The 12,975-nt window shown below is 38.1% G+C and overlaps 1 protein-coding gene across 2 annotated transcripts; it reads right to left on the minus strand.

Moving 5' to 3' along the window:
* Positions 1 to 1,627: 1,627 nt before the first annotated feature.
* Positions 1,628 to 12,849, minus strand: usp38 (ubiquitin specific peptidase 38). 2 transcript variants are annotated; one of them, XM_062437344.1, is made up of 12 exons: positions 12,791 to 12,849; positions 12,642 to 12,708; positions 9,038 to 9,728; positions 8,001 to 8,136; positions 7,731 to 7,860; positions 7,347 to 7,448; positions 6,800 to 6,958; positions 6,389 to 6,582; positions 6,166 to 6,259; positions 5,943 to 6,049; positions 4,195 to 5,542; positions 1,628 to 3,585 (listed from the first exon to the last, which is right to left on the minus strand). In XM_062437344.1, the coding sequence occupies exons 3-12, from the start codon at positions 9,717 to 9,719 to the stop codon at positions 3,421 to 3,423; spliced, it is 3,117 nt and encodes a 1,038-aa protein (XP_062293328.1). In that variant the 5' UTR covers positions 9,720 to 9,728; positions 12,642 to 12,708; positions 12,791 to 12,849; the 3' UTR covers positions 1,628 to 3,420. The 2 variants fall into 2 exon arrangements, with proteins under 2 accessions (XP_062293328.1, XP_062293335.1); XM_062437351.1 differs by lacking the exon at positions 12,791 to 12,849 and having other exon boundaries at positions 12,642 to 12,778.
* Positions 12,850 to 12,975: the final 126 nt, after the last annotated feature.

A 12,975-nucleotide genomic window follows, 5' to 3' on the forward strand; every position in this document is an offset into this window, starting at 1 on the left:
GTAGAGCTTCAACCATGGGACATGTAGTTCCTTAAAAAAAAAACGTTAATGTTCCGTCCCAAAAGACAATATAAAAATGTGACCCAGTTCTGTCGATGAAACATGATGAGGTGGGGCTGTGTGCACCTCTGGGTAAAAACAAAGAAGTGGCCTCAGACAGTTAAAGAAAAGACAAAGAGATGACCCACCTCTGTGCAAAACGAAAGGTCCCAACAAATCATTGCAGGATTAAACTACACTATCCACAATGCGTGTGTATTCCCACTAGAAAACTGGCCATAAAAATCATGTTACGTTAGTGTAAGGATAGTGAACTCAGTGACCCCTCATGTATAGACTATATAAGTATACCTTCTCTGGAAATACCATACATTTTTTAATTATTTGTCACGTGGTCTATTGTAGTTTACATTGTCAAAATCTAGTAATTAATTTTTTTCCAAGTACTCACTTGATCTCAAAATTACAAACTTAATTTTGGGTACCATATGATTATTGTTTCATTTAAACTGTATTCTAAAATGCTCCCCAAACATGAATTATAGGTATTTTACATGCTACTATACAACAAAACCACACTGATTAGAAACAAAGTTATAATTGTAAGGTCGATATTGATGTGGTTTACCATATCTGATCAATATACTGGACTCAGCAGAGCATCTATACCTGGTCTAATCAACGGGCAAATACGTGATTCCCATGGATTTAGACTGGTATCTGAGGAATCTTATTGGAATGCCATTGTAATGGTAAACACTTCCCCCCAAAGGATGTTCCCTGTTAGTCTATGATTAATGACTTTGCCATTGTACAGGCACATTACCTCTTTCAACAGCATCAGTATTGATGAAGAAATACAGCAATTAAGGCTGAAGACGCAATACCCAGTTGCATTTAATGGATTCCTTTCTATGGAACTGTATATTTAGCTCTACAGTCTAAGTGTTACAACATCAAATACCATGTGCCATTTTATCAATGCATCAGATTTCATGCAATTAGCATGTTTAGGAGATTGTGTGTATATATCTTATAGAAGTACTGACATTGTCCCACACTGTCTCATGTTGCTTTTGGTTAAAAGGATCATAAATCTTTTTGATTTATTTGGACAAAACAGCATCCACATGTTCAACTGGTGACACCTGAGCTGCTGCAGTCATTACTTATCACATTAAATCAACAAACACGACCTTAGCATATACTGTCAATGTATCCCCAGTGATTCTGTAATGTACTGTATATCATTATTTAAAATGTCAAATATTATTGCATTCCCAAAAGTCAACATTTCAACAGAAGTGACAAGAAATGTAATGGTTCAGCTGATTAATTATTAAGAGTCATTGATATTTACCCCCCAAATGCCCTTTGAAAGCATTTGGTGCTACTGCAGTGTTTTTACCATATCAATTGCAATTAAGTCAAAATGGCACCTTTGAAAATAACTTGCTATTGTTTCATTACAAATGTCATGTGTCCCCCGCCTGTGGGAATAATAAGTGATTGCACGTGATTTCCAAGTTCCCTTTTCAAAAATGTTGCACACAAAGCAAAAAAACATGGGAACATACATGTGCTGGTTTTGATGAATTATGCAACAAAATACAGTTCTGTATTTTTTAATCAACAAAATCACTTACATACTAAAAATGTCCATGTTTTTGAGAATAATTCTTGAGGTCTGAAGTATCTACATTAAACTGTTTTCATTTTTAAGCATTTCATTAATTAAAAAAATGTATTATTTGCATCTTCAAATCCATCATGCCACACTCGCTCCCAGAAGAGAACTGGGACTGCTGATGACAAGGTCTTTATATACTGCAAAGAAACCCAATATAAATTATGCTCAGCAGGTGATCTACTCAATCAAAAACAAAAAAGTACCTCAAGGAAAGATGTAGTACCAGCAATGCCACCCAGTGGTCAATATATTCTCTGCAGTGGAAATATGAAATTATGAAATCTGACACGCAAGGAAAAGCAGATAATGAGGTATGCTTGCGCAAAACAACAAACTCATAAATTTAGTGTTTGGCTTGTCTTCACAGATATTGATTTAAGGTTTCCAGAATTCATCTGACACTCTGTCTTGCCATGCTCAATAGTGCCAATTTATCAACTGCCGTTCCTCTTCCATTTCTTTTTTTAATTTAGTGGCATGCCTTTCATATTACATTTATTGTTTAGTCCGTAAAATCTGCCCATCAATTTGCCAAATCAGCACTTTATAAATAACTTTACCTTAAAACAAACTTCCTGGACAAGTAAGACAATACAACAAATGCAGATTTGCTTTTACTGTAGGGAAAAGTGAAGCTAGTATGGATATTAACACAGTACAGCTGAGGTGTACATCCTGACAAGTTCTGTTTTAAAAATCTGCATTAAATATCACAAGGCACATGAAACCAGCATGAACACTAAAGTTTCCCTGAATGATCAAATTAGAGGAATACATTAAAATATGCTGTCAAACTGTTGTCAAATATGTTTAAACAATTACTCTGCAATTTAAATCTGTTGCTCACACTAGCTGATAGTGTGAAAACAGTTTTAAATATTCATATTGAAAATGCCCAAATCTTTAAAATTTCCCATATATAGTTTTCAATTTATCATATATTGTAGTTTTGTATTCCATGATTATTCTCAATATTTTAAGTCATATGTACATTTATTGCATGTGATATGAAACCTATAAAACACCAAAGTACACATCAAAAAAGATCCAAATATCTTGAAAATCAACCACAGCTCATGAAGAAAACCTGCATGCAAATCAGAAAAGTAAACAAAGATTGTGAGCTGTGTGTGCAGAAATATGACAAATCAAAAAAAGTCTGTTTATTTTACAGCTGAATGCGCTCTTCTGTACTGTGCACTGCACATGCATGTGTTTGCATATGTTTGTGTGTGGTTTGTGTGAGGTAATGTCATAAACACTCAGTCAGATAATGTGTGAAGGTTCAAGACTGAACCAATTTCACATGTTTATCAATAAAACTGGAAATACTATTTTTTTATTAGGAAATTAATAGCTGTTGAAGTTACTTTAATAAGAGCAAAGTTTAGCCATATTTTTTTTTACATAAAGGAGAAAATACCTTCGCATCAATGAGTCTTGTCCACCTAAAGTATCTAAATAAATTAAAATGGTTAAATGCTGAATCCTAAAACAGTGGTATAAAAACTGTTTCAATCAAACCTGTGAACAAAATCAAATATAGGTTCAGAATCAACGCAGATATTCTGTGTTTGCATTTGTGTGAGTGTTCTAAGATAATTTCAGAGCTATTTTTTAATTAGATTATATGCACATCTATGGTATGACAGTTCAGACTCCTGTACGAAGCAGTCCAGGACTCCCTTGGTGTCAGTTCATCTTGGTTTCCTGCAGCCTTTTTTTTTGGTTCAGAAGACCAGTCTACTAATGGTATTGAAGCCCCCTCCCCCTCCTCCTCCACCAGATGGGCCGCAGCTCCCTGGTGGGTTATTGTCATCTGAACCATTGGGCTTGAATGAGCAGGAGGATGAAGGGGCCTGGAGAGCCTGGGTCCGGGCATTGAGCTCCTGTTCCTATTGACAGCATGAAGGGACAGAGAAATGTTTCCAAGTCAGTTTTTTTTTTTGTGCAAAACAAGAGTAAAACGTACCATGCAATGGTATCTTTGCAATACCATGGCAAAGAGCTAGTTTATGCATGGTGTATTTCTATGTGGGTGACACTGCATCAGAGTTTTTCACTTGACATTGATACAGTACCCTCTAGAGGTAATTTACTTTAGTCACTTGCGGTGGAATGTCAACTCAACACAACACAGTTCAATGACTCGTGAAATTACACCTCTCGTCTTTTAACAGGACAGTTCAGATTTGGCTTAAAGTGTAGTAAAAAAAAAAATCATATACTGTGCAGACTCTTAGTTATCTATAGCCTGTTTTCCCTCCCTCACTTTCCACTTGAGAGAGCCTTCATAACCACCTCACACTTCCGAGGGTTGGTGTTCATGATGTTTTTGTGTTTCATCTTGAATAGCCAATGAATCCTGTAGTGGCATATTAAATACTTACCCTAATGTCACTTCACATGTCGTATGCATTTATTGGTTTAATTTATAGCGACAGTTTAAATATGTGGCCTCCATGTGGAATAAGTATGTATATTTGTGTTTGCCCCTTGCTTACCTGTAAATACAGCTTGTTGTCCTTGATGATAGCATCCAGTAGTTCTTTCTGCAGGGGAGGCTCAGCACTCAATCTCATTTCGTTTGCCATCAGTCCCCCATTCATGTTCTGCCCTGGTAGCTCCTGTTTCCTGTACATGAGCACATAAGCTGTGTCCTTGGGGAAGCGATTAGTAATGTTTTGCACTGATTGAAAGGATGTGAATGTCACTCTGCTATCATTGAACAGCAGCCAATCCGTTGCCTCCTGGCCACTATTTGGAAGTGTGTCTGCTTGCTCAGGTGGAATTGAGAGAGCTGAACAAGTGGAGAGGCTGCTCTCGGCCTGGCCATTCCCCAAATCCTCCTTGAGGGCAAAGCAATTGGCTGAATGCTGTGCTCCATCAGCTCCATTGATGTTACGACCGTAAGAGTAGTAGTGGCCACTCTCAGATGATATACCAGAATGCATCACCACTGAGCTGAGGACATAGGGCACTGACTGGACGAGCGTGTTTCCTCCTCTGTGAATCTGCTCCACTCCATCGATTCTCTCGTTCTCATCATCCTCCTCATCTTTCTGCGATGGTTTAAGCTTCTTGGCCAAATTCTCACTGCTCTCTGGAGAATCCACTTGTAGAGGGGAGGATGTGGAAGAGGAACATGTTGAAGGCATTGAAGGGTCATGAACAGGTAGTCTCATGAGAGGCGGGATGGTGACATTGTCTAGAATCTTTCTGCGGACGTGACATTTGGCATCGTAAGAGAACCGCAGCAGGGTGAGGATCAGGTACTCAGGCGCTGACACTACTTTCATGCTCCTCTCTGCCCGCTGGAGAGAGCTACACTTCTCACAGAAATAGGCATTCTCTTCATCCAGGATCTCTGGAGCCAGGAAATAGTTCACCAAGTCAGGCACAGAGAGAGGAGGCTCATTTGTCACTGGCACAAAATGGACATGGCTGGTTGGGGTTTTGGCCGAGCCTGGCTCAGGAATTTCACTGCCACCATTGACAGACCCCTGACAAAGAATCTTGGGCTCCTCAGAGGGCCCCTCAGGTTGAGCACCATTCTGAGAAGTTGTAGAGGGACAAAAGGCCAAAGAGAGGTCTGTAAAAGGCTCCTCTTTCTCAGAGATGCTGTTGCACTGCATACAGCGAATACCTGTGACCAGCTTCCCGCCAAACATTTTCTCTGTCAGAGTCCTTTTATCATCATCAGGTTTGGTTTCTGCTGGAGTCAAAGTGCACTCTTCATCCTCCTCTGGCGAAGTCTGACCTGTTGGGTCTGTGCTGCTTGAGTCAACAGGGGAGGCAACCTTTGGCTTAGCTGATTCCAGTACCTGAAGTGTTTTCTCCTCTTCATGTAACCTTGAGATCAGGAGACAGGGACGCTCAACATTTGGGGAGGAAATACAACTGTGCATCTATTATCATTTGTGCCAATGCTGTGATGTTGCCCCACATATATTTGTTGATAACAAGCCCTCATTCACATCATTTAGATCTAGAAAATGTAGTTTGCACACTCAAAATTCACAATGCTTTATATGCAACCCCTTCAGTTCATTGTGATCTTACTAGCAAAATCATTTTTATTAACATTTTACTATTCTGCATTCAGTGACACCCTAATGATGTTGTATCATTTTGCCTGATTTCATTCATTTGGCACAGAGGAACAATATAAGAAAAGTTGTCTTTTAAAATTTTAAGTTGATGCAATCCTATTATGATTGATTCATCCAGTCTGCTTTTAACACTAATGTACCTGTCCAGAAGAAATCGGAGGTACTCCGAACAGTCCTGCTGAGAGCCCGCATTGAACCAGGGAGGTCGAGATGCTTCCAAGAAGTTTCTGGGGGCGTATGCTGCCCTCTGTAGGAAACACACATGCACCGCATACATATAGAAACAGCATTATTGTGTCATCCACTGTTATTGTTCACCAGTGATAAAATCCTATCATTTCTATTACACAGGACAACACCAACCTGAGTGTGTGCAAGGAATGCAAAGAGCAGCTGGAGCTTTTTCATTAGTGTGTTGGAACCATTCACACGTAATGATAAAACATGCCGCCTGAAACTGAGGAAAAAAGACGTTAAAAACATTCAGACTGTCCATATCTATGCTTTATATATTCACAGTGCAAACTATCAGTGCAACAAGCACTTGTGTCTTTGCTCAATGAGTGTGTCTGTGTGCCCAACTCACTCCGTGGCCATGAAGAGGGTCTGTATGATGCTGTTCATATAACAAGTATTCCCCAGGTTCACCAGGCCAGTTTTGCCTGTTTCCGACTTCCCAACTTGCCTAAGTGGACCCGAGGCAAATGAGTTGGACTGGGATGTCCAGGCACTTTGATTCAACACCAACTTGATCTTCTCTTCTCCTGGTTTTGGGAGATCCTGATGAGACAAAAATGAAATTATTAGATAGTGAACAAACTTTGACAAGAAGGTAAAAAAATATATTCTTTCCCCTTCTTAAAATGAATATGTCTTAAACTTTGTGATTACTTGTGCAGTATTCAATAAATTACCTTTTGCTGCACTTGGTGATCAATATTTTCTTTATACCAACATATAATGCATTAACAGTATGGGGCATCCCACACTGTTTTACCTTGATGGCCTCTAGTATATGGTCATAGAGGTCAGGGAAGCCAGAGTACTGGTACATCATGCAGTGTATGAGCTCAGTGAATTGCAGCAAGAAAGCTTTGCTGGTGGAGAGGCCATCTGTCCTCAGGGACTGGACTAGATGCACCACATGTGGAACAACCTGGAGCAGTGTGGAATGAAGAGAAGAGAAAATGTTAAGGTAATTTATGGTGCTGAAGGTACTGCTAATATTAATCATACAAATCTACAGCCAGAGGGTAGCTGCACATAAGGAACCCTACAGAGGGTTCAGTCTCATTTGCTAAGTATTTTTAAGACTACTCATGTTTTTTTATACTAATAAAAACTGGCCAACTTAAGGGCCATTGCTTGGCATTTAAGTGCTTCACACACCATTAGCAGGAGAGCAGTGCCAAGGCCTGGGGTTCTGGGAAAAGAAAACTATGCAGCTTTGAAGTAATTTAAGCCAGAAGAGAAGAAAATGAGAAAACCAATAAAGTGGCCATATGAGAGGGAAATGGTCTGTGAGTAGGCAGGAGGTCCCTTACCAAATGGAAGGCCTCCGGAGAGTGCTGGAAACTGAGCAGCATATGGGAGAGGACAGCAAGCGCCCCCTGTCGTACAAGGGGGTACCACAGACGACTAAATACCTACGGAAAGAGGTGAAAAAGTCTTCATGTCATAAATACATTTATTGACTTTTCTTTGTAGTGAAGCAAGATATAACAGGTGAAACAAAACAGAATGTAATACTTGACAAGGTCGACACAATAGTGCAATAATTAACTAAGCAATTAAGAAATTACTTTAATAATTATTGAAGTTATTTAACAGCCCTAGGTAAATTATCTTTCACTGAATTTCATTTCAAGATATTACTGTAGTTTGTAAAAGTCAGTAACAAACCATAATGAGATGTTCTCACTACAAACCAGTTCAATTTTGAGCAGAGTAACATCAATGAGGATAGTGAACTTCTGAACTGCAGCCAGTCCTTTCAGTAGAGCAATGACCCAGGTATCAACATGTTGGGCCAGAGGCCAGGAAAGCCAGTCGATCATTCTAAAAAGACAGAAGAAAATGCTGAGTGTAAATAATGTGAAAAATACTGTTAACATTGGTAACAGTGCCCCTCCAGCTTATATATGTTACAGATGTAGGAAAGATTAAGAGAATAAAGATGATAAGATGTGTGAGGTAACCTGCAGAGGGCTTTAGTCATGCTTGCGTCTTTAACGTTCTGGTCTGTGGTGAGACTCTTGATAAGCACTGTGATCATCTGGACTGGGATGTGCTGGACCAGACTGGCCAAGGCGATGGATGGGTCAAAGGAGGGATCTGCACAAAGAATATATCAGAATTTTAAAAATGAACATATTAACACAAGCATAGCCTCTCCATTATTCCAGTGGAACTTAAGTGTGGAAACATGTACATTTCCAGTCAAATCTTACAATTGTGAGAATTTCACTGAGGTCAAAAAGACAGGAACAACTTATAACATAATCCAGTCCAGTACAACACCACCACAACTTGAAAATAGCTGCAAAGATTAATCAACAGTGATTATTTAAAAATTGTAAGCTTTACAAAAGGTTATTGCAGGGCTGTTTTGGTTACATGATATTTAGTGCAAGTTATTTTTGTTGTTCTGTTCTGTTTCTTTTCCCCCAATTATGGATCCAAGTTCTGAGTCTGATTCAATATGAATGTTTTCCTAAAGCTGCACGCAGAGCCAAATGTAAGCCAACTTTAAAATGTGATAAGGCATTTGTGTATATTTGACAGCTTGATACTTCTGTGTTAAGAAAATATATTCTGTATCACAACTTTTCTTTGATGGTTTCCTACAAAGTATTAATATCTGTGGAGCCAAGTATGGATCTTCTAAATGTACCACCTGGACAGGATTTTGACAGCATCTCTTAATCCATAAAAGCCCTGAAAAACTGAAATAAAAAAAGCTAACTGTTCCCAGTATTTCTTTTCCATTACTGGTAGAAAAACATCTATAAATGTATTAATACAATCCAAATATGTTTGCAATACATTTTATGATTATAGTGCTTTTTTAGGACATCTACAACTATTATTACTATAGTTGTCTCTAAACTTAGCCTACAGAAAAATAAAGGCAGTTTTTGCTCAAGCAGCAATTCTCTCACTGACAAAACAAGACACTTAATGCTAAACTGTAATCACATGCATTATAACCATGTTGCAAAGGAAACAGTCTCACCTGTGGAAGAGATGATGGCAAAGACTTCCTGCAGTGAGGGCAGCAGTGTAGCTGGATCAGCTTTCCAGATGTTCTGCAGCAGTGTGCTAACCTTCGTCACCTGCTCTACATACTCTCTCAGCTCCTGCTCTTGGCTTGCAAAGCAGTGGAAGTAACTAATGGTCCTCACCAGCTGCTGGCAGAACAAAACGCCTGACTTGTCCTTCGGGATGCACTGCAAAAAGTCTGACAGCATGGTGCTCAGGTGGGCACAAAGGGTAGGCTCGGGACGTTCGCACACCATTCTTAAAACCTCCACCTGGATCACGCTGAAGATCTCCAGCACTGAGGGGCAGCTGATGAGTAGCCGCAGGCAGCAGTGAATGTAGTCTATTGTGGCTGGGTCTTTGCGCTCCAGCTGGCCATAGCCCTGCTGGAGCAGACTGAGGACAAAGTCTTTGCTGAAGAAACGTTCAAACTCTGGGCGGTGGTAACGTGCGTAGGCCTCCAGGACCTGGAAGCCAACCTGCTTCTGAAAAGCATCTTCACCAAGTAAGATGAGGCGAGTAGTGAGAGTGAACAACGCCTGACACTGCTCCTCCGTCACTGCTTTCTCTGCTGCTTCCACTACCTTCTTCACAATGGCCCTCTTCACTGGAACAGCGTGATCAGAGCTGATGAGGCCCTCCAAAATCTTGTCCATGATGACAATCTACAAAAAGCAGTAGAGGAAATAATTTATTAACACTTGAAATCATTTAATGCTTGCTTCAAATATCGTGCCACATTTCTGATATTACTTATTGGTTTAAATTAAACTGAACACGTCAAAGAGTTTGGTCCAGTCCATGATTGGTGTATGGAGCCCTTTCCACCTCAACCAGCAAACATTGTCAGCATTTGTTGAGCGAACACTGTCAGCACTCGTATGCAGACCATGGACTCAGCTAAATTTTCCTAACTGGAATGCAGACTGTATAGACTTTTTTTTCTCCAAATTGTTGTTTTTTTAAATTTATAGACAAGTCAACAGACATTGAAACACAACAACACATTTCGTAAAAAAAAAACAAAAAAACAAAACCTGACAAAAGAATAAGTATAAACTAACAAGTAGGACAAAAAAGATCACCACTGACAAAAGACTGTTCCTTTATATACATTTGAAGGTAAAATAAATTGCCAAAAATAAATCTAACATTAAACAATTCCAAAATATATGTAACATGGTTCTTTTTAAAGTTAAAATCGAGACATTAAGGATTACATTTTGAAAGTATATTAATCTATACCTTCACAGAACATGTGAATTTAAGTTAATGAAGACTTCCAAACCTTCACGGCCACAACATTAATTTTTTTACTTCCCAAACTTCTGTGACTGAAAAGGAAGACCTACCTGCTTTAAAATTACATAAATAATTAAACAAAGATCAAATGTTGTTTAATTTTTTTAAGTCAATCGACTAATCAATTAAGAGACTAATCATTTCAGCGCCAAATTTAAATACACAGAAAACTTGATACACAAAATGAGATGTTAATATTCACTAACTACTCATTTCTTTTACCCTGAGCATCACTGAAGTGAAGCAGCAATGTTGTATATCATGTTTAGAAATGTGCAGAACATTTCAAAACATATATCCTTGAAATAACTCATATATTTGAAACTGCTTCAAAATATTTGCGAATGTGAAGTGATGCAAAATTTGATGTAAGGTGATTATTGAACTCTCCACATGAGCAGCCATACAAAGTATGACACTTATACATTTGTAATAGACAATATCTGTCATATAATAGAAGTATACTACACAAAAGAGATTGAGTCTTACCAATGGAAAAATATAAAAAATGATTTAAAATTTCATTTGTATTGTTGAATGTTGTGCAGTTTCATATGTATCTTATTGGTGAGATGTATGTATTTTAAAAGCCCATCTAAGGAAGTGCATTGCAAACCACTTCATAGGCTATAAATGCTGTGGTGTGTGGCAGAAGTTAATAAATAAAAATAAACATTAATTAAATAAATTTATAGAGCAGGGATGTCAAACATACCAGCCCACCAAGGGGTCCAATCAGGCCCACTGGAACACTTTGCAGAGTGTGAAAATTGCAAAGAAGTAATTCCAGTTTTTAATGTGCCATTATTCTCACTTGTTTTCACTCACAATTCAAAGTTAAGGTTTCTGATTTTCTGAGATAATTGTCCTTCAAATCTGAATCACATCACAAGTCAAATTTTTCCTCGGTGGGCTTGGACACATTTTTATCAGTATCTCTTACCATGATACCCCTAGAGGGTTTACTATAGTAAAGTTAAAAATATGTATTATATATAGTATATATTATTACTAGGTTATCACACAATGGTTTTATTGGGATGACCCACTTGGGATCAAATTGGGCTTCATGTGGCCCCTGAACTAAAATGAATTTGACACCCCTGTTATAGAGGGTCTGTCTGTATTCTTTTTCTATTATCAATTATAAAGTTTAACTGTTTAAAGGGTATGTGGAAAACTAGAAAAACTATTCGTATTTATTAATATTTAATTCCTGATCTGGTTTAAGTCATTTATAAAAATGCATGTTGTTGTTATTTATGATTACCTTTTTGATTCACTCACTTCACTTCAAGAGGCTAATATTTATCATGTGGCACAAGTTCATACACAAATAAACAAAGTGTAAATTAATAAATCTATTCTATAATCAAGTATAAAGTGCAACTGTTTAAACAACATGTGGTAAACCAGTTAGTAGTGAAGATGGTGGTATTAATCTTTTTTAATAGTTAAGTTCCGGGTCTGGCTGAGGTGATTTATAAAAGGAATGTTGTTATTGTGTTCTTCATTTATAAAATGTCATCGTAATCCACTCACTTCACTTCAGGAGGCTAATAATAATCTCAATCATATCCATAACTGCTAGCTTCATGAATATATGTATGTGTGCGTCTGTATTCTGTTTTTATTGTCAAGTATAAAGTGTAACTGTTTAAAGAGTATGTGGAAAACTAGTTAGTACAGAAAATTGTGGTATTCATATTAATGAATATTAAAGTTCCTGGTCTGGTTGAAGTAATTTATAAAAGACATGTTGTTGTTGTTTTTACTCTATTAAAAAAAACTGCAGCAGACCTACATAAATTGGCAGCATTAAAATTGCATTGTTAATAGTCACCTGACTTCAGGAGGCTAATCATAATAATCATAACAATAAAAATAACTGCTCGCTTCGTAAATAGATGTATGTATGTGTATGTGTGTATGTGTATGTGTACGTGTATGTGTATGTGTATGTGTGTGTGTGTGTGTGTGTGTGTGTGTGTGTGTGTGTGTGTGTATTGTTAGCATGACAACGCTAGCTGAGCTTTACCTGTTAAACACGTCTGGCATTTAAAACATGACAACCATTTCTCCTGCTCCTCAGTAGCGCCAGTTGTTATTAATTAATTAACTAATTCACGCCCCTTCAACAACAACAACAACAACAACAAAATGAACAAAGCCGACAGACAGGTTTGACGTTAGCTTGAGAGACGCTACCCTGACTTAGCATAAATACGCCATTTATTGAAAACACACAGCCTGGACACGTTCAAATCTGCGCTTACCCAAATCAAGCATGTCAAAACTGTCCCACCAGAATATCCTCAGCTGTCGATCGATGTTTAAGGTCTGCTGGAAGATACAATTTAAGTGTTATTTTGGTTCATTTTGATCGCTCCCAATCAGCTGATGAACCTCCCAGTGACGACATTACCGTGAGCAGAGACGTCGGTAGGACCCCGGTGTGTGAGGAGACCGCCTGCTCTGTTGTTATTGATTTATAGTTGGAAAATATGTAGGCGATGTCTTCAGTCGTTTTGATTTAAAGTATTTAAAATGTTGTCATTTTTTCTGTTAAAGATATTACTGAGCAGTTTTTCGCACTTTGGAACATCTCCT

The sequence above is a fragment of the Scomber scombrus genome, chromosome 2, assembly GCF_963691925.1.
Source record: "Scomber scombrus chromosome 2, fScoSco1.1, whole genome shotgun sequence".
Taxonomy (NCBI): domain Eukaryota; kingdom Metazoa; phylum Chordata; class Actinopteri; order Scombriformes; family Scombridae; genus Scomber; species Scomber scombrus.